Here is a 14,547-nt window from a genome sequence, read left to right as displayed (position 1 = left end):
CCCAAGGCCAGGTGCTCAGTGGGTGGCGGGAACCCTCCGTAGGATCGGCTGGGGTGGGACAGAACGCGAGTCTTGGAGGGTCTTGGAGGAACGGGACGTGAATGGCGCTCGGTGTGCTCGGGCCTGGCGAGTGCTGGGAGCTCGGCGGGGAGGCGGCGCGGTGCAGTGCGGAGCCGGCTGGGACCCAGCGCCACTCGGCCGGGCGGGCGCGGTCCGTGATGGTGCGCTGCGGCGGACGGCTGGGTAGCCAAAGCCCAGGCCTCCGCTCCGAGCACGGGAAAAGTTCAAGGGCCCATTCGTGCCGTGATTTCAATACTGCCTATCATGGAAACTTCGTTTTATCTAGCCCTGTGAGCACTGTTGCGAGAGGGGAGAGCGATTGGGAAAAAAAAAAAAATGTATATGTGTGTGTCTATATATATATATATATATATATATATATATAGACACACAATGTGTGTGTCTATATATATATAGACACACACACACATATATATCACTGTTGAAGTGTAGCATTATGTTCTTTGTCTTTCACTAGAGCTGTACGCAAGCTTTTGCTTGTTTGCTTGCTTGCTTGTTTGTTTTGGTTGTCCTTCTAGCTGTATCTTTTAAAAATGCTGCCAGTCGCCTTTAAAACAAGGTATGGCAGTTTCATGGGCACGATTATATTTTCTGAATGGAACTGAAGTGAAAAATAAGGTGTTGTATTTTAACTGGCAACATTTTACCATACTAATATGTTACAGTCGTTTATTTGCTCATTAAAATAATTGCCAATTCTTTCAGCATAACTTTAATTTGACTTTTCCTTTTTTTGATAATAAACTTGTGAAAATTTTATATTTCTTTATAAGAACGCTAAATATTTAAGTGAATATGTAGCGCAATGTTATGAGATGCTTTTCTTAATTTTTTTGTTTGCTCTGTTTTTTTTAGCACTAAGGAGTAGTAATAGAAATTCTCAAATATGCAAAAAAGTCTGATTTGTTTTTTATTTCAGATATCATCAGAGTTCGAATTATTCCTATTATTTATTAGATGTTTTATAAAGGTAGAGTAAAAATTAAAAAACACTATGTCCGATGAAGTTTTTAGCACAATTTTGGCTTATACAAAGAGTCCAAAAGTCACCAAAAGGACTTCTTTCCAGGTAAGTATTTCAAACGTTTTTATTTTGAGTGATTTTAAAGGTAAACATTGTATTAACAATGTTGGATTTGAAATGATTCTATAAAGGGCCCTGTGTGACACAGGAGTATATCTTACATTCCTTTGGAGGTTTTATCAGGTGGTCCTGCTTGGGCTCGAGTGTTACCAACTCTTCTGTGTGGCTTACAGACTACTTAACTTGCTTCACTACTAGGTTCTTACTAAGTTAAAAGTTTAAATCAACTTTTAAAAGTTAAGTTATATAGAAACTTTAAATTTGCATGTAGTTTTTTTCTGTTATAATAACATTTCAGTTTTTTTCCATCCAGTCACTACAGTTTTGAACTCAGCCTCTAAGTTTGCAGTATTAATTACATTTATTACTGCAGTGTGCTAAAACAAAAGATCTTAAAAAGTACCAGTTTCTTCCAAAATGCCAGTTTGTAATAAATCTTGTCTAAATTGTGTCCTATCTTGTTTATTACTCTCCTGCCTTAATTACACCCTGTAACTAATTTATTTGCTGTTGCCTCTCTCCTCCTTTTGAGCTGTAAGTTCCATAAGGAGAAGGGGCTTGTCTGTGATGTTACACATTGAGTCTGAGGGCTTGGGTGCATGGCATAAGGTAGGCTTTCATTGAATATTTGTTATATGAATGAAACCCGAGTTTGAAGCAGTTATTAATCAAGCGTTGTTTGTTTAACAGAGAATTAATTCTAAATATGAGACCTCTATGTTTGGATGGAAATTGATTTTAATTATCTCGTTTCAGGATGAGCTAATAAAAGCAATTACAGCTCGCTCGGCCAGGCAAAGAAGTTCTGAATACTCAGATGACTTTGAGAGTGACGAAATTGGTATGTGTCCATGTGGAAAAGTGAACCACTTTTCCTCTTTTTGTTTCCTTAGTTATGTTTAGCTCATCCCTTCAAAAATAATCACTTATGTCAAAATAACTGGTTCTAAATAATTGGTTCTAAATTTCCAACTTTTTAGTGAGTAAAAAGCCACTTGGAAGCTCAAGAAGTTGTATGATTATCTTTGTTTATTTCTGAATGGTGTATACTGAAAATATAAATTAACTGATAGCAGGTTTGAAGTAAAAGTATGCCTGTCTGCTATAAACCATGTTGGACACAACAGTGTCAACCTTATGAGACTCTACAGCGAATTAAAAACTAGAGCCCAGAGAACTAAACTTTAGTGCATGTCAAAATCACTTTTATAATGCTTTTTGTAAATCAGATTTTCTTTTGGCTGTAATAGGGGTTTAGTTTTAAAAACCTAGTATATCAGTGCTGGTATGACTTAATTTTGTCTCTTGTGATACTGTAAAAATATTAACATTTTAGGTTTTAGATGTAAGCACACAGAATTCCAAACTTGAAATTCAGCACTTTATACTTTAATATTAAGTGAATAATTTTTAATGTTCTCTGTGAAAATCATCAGAACAGTAGTTAAAGCATTGCTGTATAGTTAAATTGGCATTCTTTAATACTCTTCTCACAGTAAAATCTAATACTCGGTATGGATGAAATTGTAGTACCAAAGTTTTTATGGAAAATAATTTAATTAGCAAATAACTAGTAAAATCTTCCACTTACCAGTGTTTTTGATTTTATATAATAAAGTCATTTGCAAATAAAAGCTCTATAGTCCAAAACCTAATTTAAATAACCCAAGTCATTTTATTTTGAGGAACCTTTGAATGACTTCTCAGAGCAAGTTTGGCACACAATTCACACTCACTAAGTATGTTTTGAATAAATTAATGAAATTGAATTTTTTTTTCCAAAAATACCGATAACAATTGTCTAAGTTAGCCGTGTGTTAGAGCTGCAGATACTTGTCCATTCATTGTTGTAAATTCATTTCTAGTCTTTAAGATAATCTTTTTGATTAATATGACCTTCACAGCTTTAAAGAGGCTATTGAAAACATTTTTTCTCTTCCATTTTTCAGTTTCCTTAGGTGATTTTTCTGACACCTCAGTAGATGAAAATTTGGATAAAAAAAAGATAAATGATTTCCATTTGTCAGATGATGAAGAAAAGAATTCTCCAAAACTGTCATTTTTGAAAACCAGGAAATCAAACAGTGACATAATGGAAGATGAGGCAGTATTCTCCACCAAAAATGATGAGGAAATGGCACCTGATGGCTGTGGAGATATGGCTGGAACTCCCTCATCTGAATCTCAAAATAAAGACCGGGAAATTGAAAAAGACGAAATTGAAATAAAACCTAAACCCAGAATTCTTCCAGTCAAAGGCAAATCTTCAGGTAATTCATGTTACTATAATTATATTTCCCTTATTTTATTTATTATTTTTAATTTTTAATTTTTTAAAAAGATTTTAGTTATTTGAGTGAGAGAAAGAGAGAGCACATGTGGTGGGAGGGACAGTGGCAGAAAGAGAAGGAGACTTGCTTCCTTGGGTCATAACCCTGAGATTATGACCTGAGCTGAAGGCAGACTCTTAACCCACTGGCCACTCAGGTGCCCCTTGAAAACTTATTTTAAGATAAAAATATCTTTATATGATAGCTAGTAAATATTTAAGAAATAGGCATAACTTTGTAATTTAGAGTTATAAAGCAAAATAATGGAACCATAGAGAAAACTCATAATTCTGATGTCCGGTTGCATGTTAGTCTTGCATGTATGCTGGTGCCTAACAGAAGGCCAGAGTACTTGCCCTCCACAGCTGTGGCTCCCAAAGTTTCTAGGTCCAGCCTTTGGGCCTCAGTTTTGTTTTAGAGATGGGACTGCAATGCAGTCCTTTCTAATCCATTTTACACTCCAGAAATTAGTTACAGCAGGAAGGAACTAGTCCTTCAATCATTTTCATGCCATCATTTGCCAGAAAATCTTTTTGACATTTGAGAATGTGAAGGGAGAGAGTTTTGTTGTTGGTGTTGTTATTTAAGCCTCCAGCTTGCCTTACGGAAACAGAATCCCCATTTAGTTTCTCTGTTCCCTGGGAAAATCCACTCAAACTCAGTTTTCTGAAGGGAAGTTCCTGGTGTGATTGGGAGTAGAGTCATTTCTCCACAATTCTACTGAGCTCTAGACACAATGGAGCAAAGACGAAGTGAAGCAGGAACCAGCCTCTCAAGGGGTCCCCTGGGCCACCATAGATACAGAAACAGGGGCATAGAAGTTTAAGGTTTTGGTGTCTTCTAGTCATTTTTTCCTGTTTTATAGAAAAAATATTAGTTGATACTAGCCTTCATAAAAATATCTTTCCTTTATATCATCATCAAATATTTTACTGGTAAATATTTCATACTTCACATATTAGATATCACTAGTAACATCAGACAGAACTTTATTTCAGAAATTTTAAGTGAACCACTCCTTCCCCCACAATCCCATTGACTTTCAAATATGAACAGAGCAGGGACTACTAGGAGAAGAGCCATTGTATTGTTAATTATATGTGACCTTGGCAAATAAGGTAGGCCTTATTGTCCTCATGAGGAGGAGGATAAAACGTGCTCTTGTTCTACTGAATTGTTTCAAGAATCTATTGAAGGAGATCTCAGAAACTATATAGTTCTACCAAAAATATAAGACATAATGAGACAGAATTAAGTTGATGAATGTACCTTCCCAGTGTACTGAATAGCACCAAAAATGGAGAGAAAGGGACATAATGGAACTTGGTGAGTAATCTAGTAATTCACCATTTCCCAAAGTACATCCTACAGTCTGTTCTTTGGTATTATTGGAAAAAAAAGAATTTTAGAAATTTTAAAGTGATTTCTTACTGGGAGAACTTCTTGGAGCCATTAATAAAAAAATATGAATGGGGAATCTTCAAGAAGGATAGAGCAGACAGTGTTTCCTGGTTCCAGTAAATTTAGAAATCTATTTTTGTGGATTGTATTTACCGTATTTGTCTTGATTCTGAAAAGCTTTTCATTAGGTAAATAAGAAAATGTAAGCATACAGAAGCTAAAAGTTAGTCTTAGGTAGAAGTATCTAGTTAGAACTGGATGGTGGATAATTATCAATAATCTATCTATTAACACTTAAAAAAAAAACCTGTGACAAATTAAAATTAATAAAGAAATACTGTCTTTAAACCACAAGATGGCACCAAGATTCTAAATACTAGACACAAATGTGCAATACTTATTTTTAAAGTCATTAGCCATTTGCAATTTATTTTATGTTATATAAAAATAATTACCCAAAACAGTCATTTACACTTAATTAGGAAAGAAAGCATTTTGAAAATGTATAGCTATATATATTTTTTTTCTTTCTGAAAGCTTGACAGTACTTATAGATAGGAGTGGAGTGGAATTTTGGTATAAAATATATTAAAGTCATTGATTCGTAGACTCTTCAGATTGAAGAAAAAAATTGAGATTAGTGGTTAGTGTCTGGCATATACAATTCAATAAGTATTTTAGTGTAATCATAAGTGAATGATTTCATTAATGAAAGAAAGTGTGGTTCACAAGTTAAGCTTCATCCTTTTCTGAATTTTTAGACTTTTTAATTTTTCTTATGAAGTTTGGAACTTAGTGTTTTCAATGTGAGACATTGCCAAGTAGCAATTAAGGCTTTATAAAAATATTGGAACCTGAAAGTTTACTTTGTTCTTGCTGTCTTTTGTTAAAAGTGCAGTAACTAGACTCTTCACTTGATTGAGCAACTGTCATATGGGGAATGATTGCAGAAAGTAATTTTTGCAGGATGTGTTGCTTTTAACATTAAAATGACTAAAGTCATGAACTTTGGAGCCAGGGTGCTCTTGCTTTAATCCCACAAACTAGAATTTATGACCGTGGGCATATGACCTCTTTGTTCCTCATTTTATTTGTCTGTAAGATGGGCATAATAGTTGAACCTGAACTAAAGGTTTGAGACGATTAAATGAGTTTATATATTTGAAATGTTTAGAACAATCTGGCATAAAGCACTTTTGTAAATGCTTTTATTACTTAGCATTTGTTCGTAAGCAGATCATTTTATTTTTCCATACATATTTATTATAAATACAGTCTGTTTCAGTATGTTACAAGCACTGTGATGATAACTAAGAATAAGACATTAAAAAACATTGTACCAAAAACAAAAAAAAACAAAAGACATAGTACTGATCCTCCAAGACTGTCTTAGTCCATTTGGGCCACTATATGAAAGTGCTATAGACTAGATGGGTTTTAAAAAATGGAAACCTATTTCTCACAGTTCTTGAAGTTACAAGTCTGAGGTCACAGTGCCAGCACCGTCAGGTGAGAGCCCCAGATCTCAGACTTCACATTGTGTCTTTACAATGGTGGAAGGGGCGAGAGAGTTCTCTGGAGGCTCTCTTATAATCCCCTTCATGAAGGTTCCACCCTTGTGATGGGGTCACCTCCCTACTGCCTTAATATTATCACTTTTGTGTTTAGGATTTCAACCTAAGAATTTGAGGGGTACACAAGCATCTAGACTGTAGCAAAGACTTTACCATTTAATGGGAAAGTATATAAAAGGTGTATAAGAACGCAGGAAACGAGGCACCTAAGTTTACCTGAGGACATTGGGGAAAGCTTCCTGGAGGAAATAGCAATAATAGTTCTAACTGAAATAATAGTACCCATAGTCAGGAGTCTTGGTTGCAAATGACTTGACTCAAACTTCAGTGGAAAGAGAAATTTATCACCTTATTGAGCATGGATGTCAAAAGACCTCTCTTTAGGTCTGATTAAATTTGTAAACAGTAGTTTTATGTGATCTGCATTCTCTACTTCTACTTCTTCTTCCCTCCCTGATTTCCAAACCTCCTCACTGTCTCCTCCCACCCCTGTCACTGGCCCAGTTACTCCATCCGCTGGTCCTATATTTTTGTCATTGGGTCTCTTTGTCTCAGACTTCCCTTCACCTGGCAGGAAAGAATGCCACTAGTAGTCCCCAAATCATATCCTTTGGGCCTTGTGACCTTAAAGGCATATCCTCCAACTCTAAATAGAAAAATACTGACCTGACCATCTGCTGTGGACAGGAGAAATGATGTTTCTGTGATAAGCTGGGAGGGTAATATATACTGTGGGCACACCCCTCTCACTGAGGTAGGGAGGAGATGTTTGTTAACCCACTAGAATTACAAGGATGGAGAAGAGGAGAGACTACCCCAAGGAAAACAGGAGTGACAAACAAACCAAAAAAAAAAACAAAAACAAAAAAAAGAAAGAAAAGTTTACCACAGTTATTAATGTTCACTGAGAGCATTTACCATGAGTCTGGCACTGTGCTATGCACTTCATTTTCTCACTTAGGTCCCACAGGGGCCTTGGGAATTCTTAACTAATTTTACTAATGGGGAAGCTGAGCTCGTGGAGATGATATGGTCATGTAAGGTTATAATGCTAGTAAATGTCAGAGCCAAGATTCATGTATGAAATACCTGAACTAGACACACTCCTCCAGACAGAAGGTAGAATGGTAGTTGCCAGGTGCTCTGGGGTGAGGAAAAGGGGGCTTACTGTTCAACAGGTGTAAAGTTTCATTATGAAGGTGAATATATTCCAAAGATCTGTACAACACTGATTCTCTAGTTAACAGTACTGTATTGTACGCTTAAAATTTGTTAAGAAGATAGGCTGTAACCACAGACCTGGTTACAGACCTACCTCTTAACAATTTTGTAAATTGTTCTTACCACAATTTACAAAAAAAAAAAAAAAAACCTGACTCAACACCTTCTTTTAGGCATTATATAATATTCTGCTTACACTGAGGCTCGAAAGACAGGCAAGCATTTGTCAGGAGAAGCAGCGGGAAGTGGACATTCTAGGCAGAGGGATGAGCTGGGTAAAGGTATGGTAGCAGGAGGGATTATGGCACAGCAGGGAGACAGCAGTGAGCCTGGCATTTCTGGAACACAGATTACAAAATGGATGTGCGGGTAGATGAGGCAGCGCCAGCTGGAGAAGACCATAAGACCTTAAGCTTCTATTCCACAGGATTTGACGCTGGGGAGCCCTTGAGGCATTTTATGGAAAGGAGTAATGTGATCTGATTTTCATTTTTCAAATACCTCTGAGGCAGTAATCTAGGAAAGAGCGGAAGAGGAGCTGAGGGTGGGGATGCAGGAAGTGGGTTAAATGAGAGATGTAGCAAGAAGAATCAGTGGGGTATCCTGACCCATTAAATATAGAGGGAACATCCAGGATGGCTTGAACATTTCGCCAGAGTTTAGAACACAGCTAAAATTGGCAATTGAAACATTTATAGTAGTGCCACTTGGTATGATGATGGAGTCTTCTAGCAGTGTTCATAAGGCCATGTGTAGATGAAGAGGAGGAAGATGCTGATTATTTCAGTTTGAAATTTTGTTAAGGGAAACACTGGTAGAACAATGAAGAAATGAATATGCTTAACAGGTAAAATTTGGGCAAAAAGTTTATGGAAAAACTTTCTTATATTTTGAGGGCTGGACATATACCAGATTGTTGTTTTAAACTTGGAAGTAATGGAAATAGTCATTGAGAAATTTTTAATAACTGCAGAAAAGTTTTATGGACTCAAAAAGCAGCAGCTCATAAATATTCTTCATTCTTCTGTCCAGGGAGAGCGAACACTTCTGCCCCGAGTACCGACATCATCTTCGTACTTGTAACAGAACTTACCTTTCTCTTAGAATTTCTTTTGTTTAGAACCACCTCCCCTCCCAACCTGTAAAACCCCTGGACAGGGCCATGGTCACTGTCTTGACTATCAAGTCTGGGAATGTGAGTAATCTGTATGCGGTCTAGCCACAGATACTGGCTGAAGGCTCATAGATGAGCCCCCTCCTGTTAAGAGAGGCAGAAACTGGGGCATAGTTGGTGTTTTTTTTTTTTTTTTAATTTTTTGCATGCTAGGAGAGTTCATAAAATTGAAGCCTTAACTTTTCACAAAACATAAGTATGCTAGTTCCTTCCAGGATGGCAGCTACTTCTAAAAAAGAAAATTTGGTCGTGAGCTGTTGCTTATTTGTGCTTCTGGTAGCTCTGTGTAGAGAAGGATTGTGGGCTTCTTCTGGCTCTCCGGGACAGAGAGCCACGGTGCGCAGGCACAGGAAGGAAGTGGGGTGGCGAAGTGGTGGTAGATGAAGTCATGGGCACTGTTTGGGTATGCTCACCTTAAAATGGTTTATTTTTCAACAGAAAACGGCAGCAGTCTTGAAGCAGACAAGCACTTTAAGCCTTTACCTCGTCCACGGAGCATGTTGAAAAAACACAGCCACAGGGAGGAGAAAGATGGGCTAGGCAAAGATGAGACCACGGCCCTCCATGAAGAATTGGAGGCACATTCTGCACCCTCCCCCTTTCCAAAACTAAGTGACAGACAACTAGAAGCTATGAAAAAATTGTTCTCCGAAACCCTTGATCCTGAGGTTAGCACTACTGTTGAATTGCTGGCTTGTGCTCTTGAACTGAGGTCTCTGCAGCTGATTATGGAAAAGAGAATATTTGTGTGCATGCATGTGCATGTGTGTGGGTGTTTGTGTGTGTCATACATGTTTTCTTCAGTTGAGAGGGAAATCTAAAGTATTTTTTTTTAATATACAGTATTCCACTGAGTCTAAAACTTCACCAACTCTAAGATATAATAAAGATGTAGCATTATTTTATGTACTGCTAAGAAAGGAGAAAACTACAGACACCAGTAATTATAAAATGAATCATCCAATTGCAGAGAAAGTAAAATGTGAAAAAAAAAAGTTGCCCTTTTGAATCTATGTGATTCTATCTTTCATCATAAGAATTTATAGGTTTATTCACATATCTTTTTTTTTTTTTTTAAAGATTTTATATATTTATTTGTCAGAGAGAGAGAAAGAGCACAAACAAGCAGAGTGGCAGGCAGGCAAAGAGAGAAGCAAGCTCCCTGCTGAGCAAGAATCCCAAAGCGGGACTCGATTCCAGGACCCTGGGATCATGAACTGAGCCAAAGGCAGCCGCTTAACTGACTGAACCACCCAAGTGTCCCATATTCACATATCTTTGAATTATATTATTTATGGCTAAGGATAATATAGCCAATGTCATTTTATTTATTTGGTTTTATTCACTCAACAAGAGGTATATTGAATGATCATGGCATTGTTCTGTATTTTGGGGATCTGCCAGAATGGGAGTAAATGTGACCCTTTGGGATTTCATCAGAGAGTTTACTATGTATTGTTATTAGGAGAGAATATTGGACCTCCTCTCTTTACATTGCAATGTGCTTAGTGAACTTCCACCTAACATTTAGAATGGGAAGAACACTCTGTCTCCATAATCTGCTTGAGCAAACTGGGGAAAAGGAATGGAATGGTACCTAAGCTTCTTTCTTTTTCTCCTCACTCCTCTGCTGTAGTGATGTGTGTGAAGATCTGGTCTCTGGAAGGTGGTACAGAGGGAAACTGAGGGTAACTCCTGTGTTTTATGACTAAATAAATAAACCTTTCCAGTTCGGACAAGGAAGTATGAGCACGGTAGATAACAGGTTCAAATCTGGTTTTGTAGTTTAGCTTTGCCAGTAAAGCTGACAATTTGATATAAATCTTTCTGACCTCAATGTGCTCTTTCCTAATTTGTTCTGAAAAATTCAAGAAAAGAAAAAGAGGTGTTCTCAAACCCAGTCATTTTATATTTAATAAAATGATCTGTTCAAGCAGATTTCGTGTTAGTTTACTGTAGCAGCTATAACAAGCTGCCACAAACTCCAGACAGAAGCCTCCAGTCTGGAGGCTAGAAGTCCAATGGGCGGTGCCATGTTCTCTCTGAAGCTTCTAGAGAAGAATCCTTCCTTGCTTCTTCTGCCTGCTATTGGTTACCAGCAGTCTTTGGTGCTCTTTGGCTTGTAGCAGCATCACATCCTTCGTGTGCTCCATCATCACGTGGCCTTCTCTTCCCTGTGTCTCAGCGTCTCCCTCTCTTTTCTCTACAAAAGGCACCAGTCATTGGATTTAGGGCCCACCTATTCCAGTATGTTTTCATTTTAACTACTGCCATTTGCAAACACTTTATTCTCAAATAAGATCACATTCTGAGGTTCTGGATAGACATGAATTTCAAGGGAACACTATTGAAAGTGGTACTGGTGCCTCGCTTTAAATGCTCTTTGCTAACATTTCCGTATCCCTTGATTTACGGGGAAAAAAAGGTATTCCTAAAGTTTTTAAAGTAACATTATATTATGACAAAATTTAGTCAAATAAGATAGCAATTTATAATCCCACCATCTCATAGTAACTATGTTTATCAGTTTTATTTCCTTTTAGCTTGTTTTTCTAAACTTTTTTTTTAATCACATTTGTCATCTTAACATAATGTTTGTATCATACTTTTTCTTTATCTCAATATTATTAGATCATGAAGTGTTTCTATGCTGTTGGGTGATCTAGAGACCATATTCTCCTTACTGATTATAGCATAGCCCATAATACAAAACTTTTATGTTTTTGTGGGGTATATTGGATACTTCTATTTTCTTTCCTTTTTTTTTTTTAAGATTATTTATTTATTTATTTGACAGAGGTCTCAAGTAGGCAGAGAGGCAGGCAGAGAGAGAGTGGGAAGCAGGCTCCCTGCTGAGCAGAGAGCCTGGTGTGGGGCTCGATCCCAGGAAGGACCCTGAGGTCATGACCTGAGCCGAAGGCAGAGGCTTAACCCACTGAGCCATCCAGGCGCCCCAGAATACTTCTATTTTCAATAATCTAACTGTTACATATTTTTCATTATAAAAATCTTCCTGACTGTGCTCTGAATTTTCTTTAAACCCACCTTCTCAAGGATTTCCCATTTATCTTTTTGCTCAACTCTTCTCTCGCCATACCTATGACCTTTGGCCCTTTATTGGAAGAGTCAAAAACTGGAAGGGTCTGTTTCCATCCACATTCAACTATGATCAGGACTTTTTAACTTTGTGTACACTCTCTCTTGATCCCATGCCTCTCCTTCTACTGCCTTATCTTCCTTCAAATATCTTGAAATTTGGATCTTGAAATGGTGACATTTGCTTTCTTATGGTGCATCTCCCACCTTTCCTTTTTGTGTGTGTGTGTGAGAGAGAGAGAGAGAGAAGAGAGCAAGGGGTGTGGAGATGATACATATATATGTACAAATGTCAAACTAAGCATTCCTGGGATAAAATCTGGTTGATCATGGTAGAATATTTTATTGTGGGATTTGATTTGTTAGTGTTTTGTTAAGACTTCTACATCCATATTTACAGGGCTATTTACCTATAATTTTTTCCTTACAATGTTATTATCTGGCTTGGGTATCATATGAGTTGGGGAGTATCTCTTCCTCTTTTTTTCTAAAAGTTTGTTTGGTATAACACCGAAAGTTTGGTATCAATTTTTTTTTTCCTTAATTGAGAAAATTCACTAGTGAAATCAATGTGGAATTTTCTTTGTGAAGAGATACTTGACAGTAAATTTTATTTTTGGATACATATTTTGGTATTCAGATTCCCTGTTTCATCAATCTCGTAATTTATGTCTATTAAGAAATTTGTCCATTTCATCTAAGATTTTGAATTTATAAATGGGAGGTTGTGATATTTTTTATCCTTTTGATGACAGTGAGATTATCATAACATTCCATCTTATATTTCTAATAAAAAGTTTATGTTTTCTGTCTTCCTTGTTAAATCTTGATAGGCATTATCCAGTTTTATTAAACTTTTCTAACCAACTTTGACTTTGTTAATTTTCACTATTGTTTGTTTCTAATTTCACTGATTTTCATGTAGTATTATTACTTTCTTTGGGTTTAATTTACTTATACCCTTAAGTTAGAAAATGGGTTCATTGATTTTAAGCCTTTTATCCTTTCTATTAAAACCATTGACAACTATAAATTTCCCTCTCTGCACTGCTTTAGGAGCACCCCATTTTTTTTTGATGCCTTTCACTTTCACTGTCATTTTTTTAAATATATTTTCTTTAAATTTATTTTCTAATTTCCTGTTTGGTTATTTTGTGGTGATTAGTTTTATTTTTAAATATTTAGATCTTCTCTAGGTGTAATTTTGTATTGATTTTAATTTGATTTTGTTATGAGCAGAGAATATATCTTTCATGATTTCACATTTAAAAAATTTCTTTAGGTTTTTTTTTTATGGCTCAGCCTAAGTGTATCTTATGAAAGTTCAATTTGCATTTATAGAGAACGTAACTTTTGCAGACGTTGGGTGTAATGTTCTATAACTTCAGTTTGCTCAAGGTGGTTGGTAATGTCTCTGAAATCTTCTCCATCCTCCCTGTTTTTGTGTCTAGTTGTTTTACCAAATATTGACTAAGGGGTGTTGAAATCTTCAGTTATGTTTGTGAATGTGTCTCCACTTCCTTTTAGTTCTGTCAGTGTTTTATGACTCTGTTATTAGACACATACACATTTATTATCATTATGTCTCAACCCTATTTACATGATGAAATGTTTCTACCCCTGGTAATACTCCTTATCTTGCAGTTTGCTTAGTCTGATATCTCAGCTTTCTTATTACTGGTATTTGCATGGTGTACCTTTTCCTATCATTCTCTTCAAACTACTTGTGACTTTATTTTTTAATCTTTTATAATAACTCTTTTGTAATAATTATTTGGTATTACCTTTTTTATCAAGTCTGACAGTTTACTTTTTAATTCTGTTCCATTTGTGAGTGTATAGTCCATTTACTTTTAATTTGGGACTGATTTGTTGCTGTGGGTTTTCTGTTTATTGCATTTTATTTAATTGATTTATTGTTCCTCTATAATGTTTTCCCTGCCTTTTTTTTTTTTTTGAGAGTTAACCACATGGGTTTTAGTTTCCAATTTTGATTCCTCTTTTGCCTTTTTAGCTGTACTTATTTGTGTTATATTTTTAGTAGTTGCTCTGTGGATTTCAAGATGCAGCTATGAATTATCAGTCTACTTAGATACTACACTATTTCATATTTAATATAGAAATCTTGTGATAGTGTAGTTCCATTTATTCCCTCATCCATCCTGCTATTGTTGTCATATCACACTACATTTATATATGATATAATCCTCACAATTCAGTGTTACAATTTCTCTTTAAACATAATTTTTTGTCTTCTACTTTTAATAAATTAAAAGAAAAAAATAAATATAGTTTTCTTAAATTATATATAGCATTTCTGAGGATCTTTATTCCTTCCTGTAAGTCCAAATTACCTTCTAGTATTATTTCCCTTCAATTTTAAGAACTTATTTTTGTTTCGCTAGTGATGGGTTCTTCAGTCTTACTTACCTAAAAAATATTTATTTCATTTTCATTTTCATTTTTGAAGGATGGTTAACTGAATATATGCTTCAGGGCCAACAGTTCCCTTCTCATCCTCACAACTCTTTATAGGTTTCCATTGTTCCTGGCCTGTATTATTTCTGGTGAGAAATCAGTGGTAAT

General features: G+C 36.0%; 1 protein-coding gene across 1 annotated transcript in view; it reads left to right on the top strand.

Annotated features, from left to right (window-relative positions):
* The window catches only part of MAP9 (microtubule associated protein 9), a 35,116-nt gene that overhangs the window by 92 nt on the left and 20,477 nt on the right, over positions 1-14,547 (top strand). Inside the window, exons 2-5 of the mRNA XM_044224664.1 lie at positions 1,001-1,150; positions 1,922-2,006; positions 3,115-3,435; positions 9,304-9,533. Of these exons, the coding sequence (XP_044080599.1) occupies positions 1,076-1,150; positions 1,922-2,006; positions 3,115-3,435; positions 9,304-9,533 (711 nt within the window). The 5' untranslated portion in view covers positions 1,001-1,075. The remainder of the gene's footprint in view (positions 1-1,000; positions 1,151-1,921; positions 2,007-3,114; positions 3,436-9,303; positions 9,534-14,547) is intronic.

This window comes from Neovison vison, chromosome 11, assembly GCF_020171115.1.
Source record: "Neovison vison isolate M4711 chromosome 11, ASM_NN_V1, whole genome shotgun sequence".
In the NCBI taxonomy this organism is placed as follows: domain Eukaryota; kingdom Metazoa; phylum Chordata; class Mammalia; order Carnivora; family Mustelidae; genus Neogale; species Neogale vison.
The sequence above is the reverse complement of the archived record's forward strand: the minus strand, read 5'-3'. Positions and strand labels throughout refer to the sequence as shown.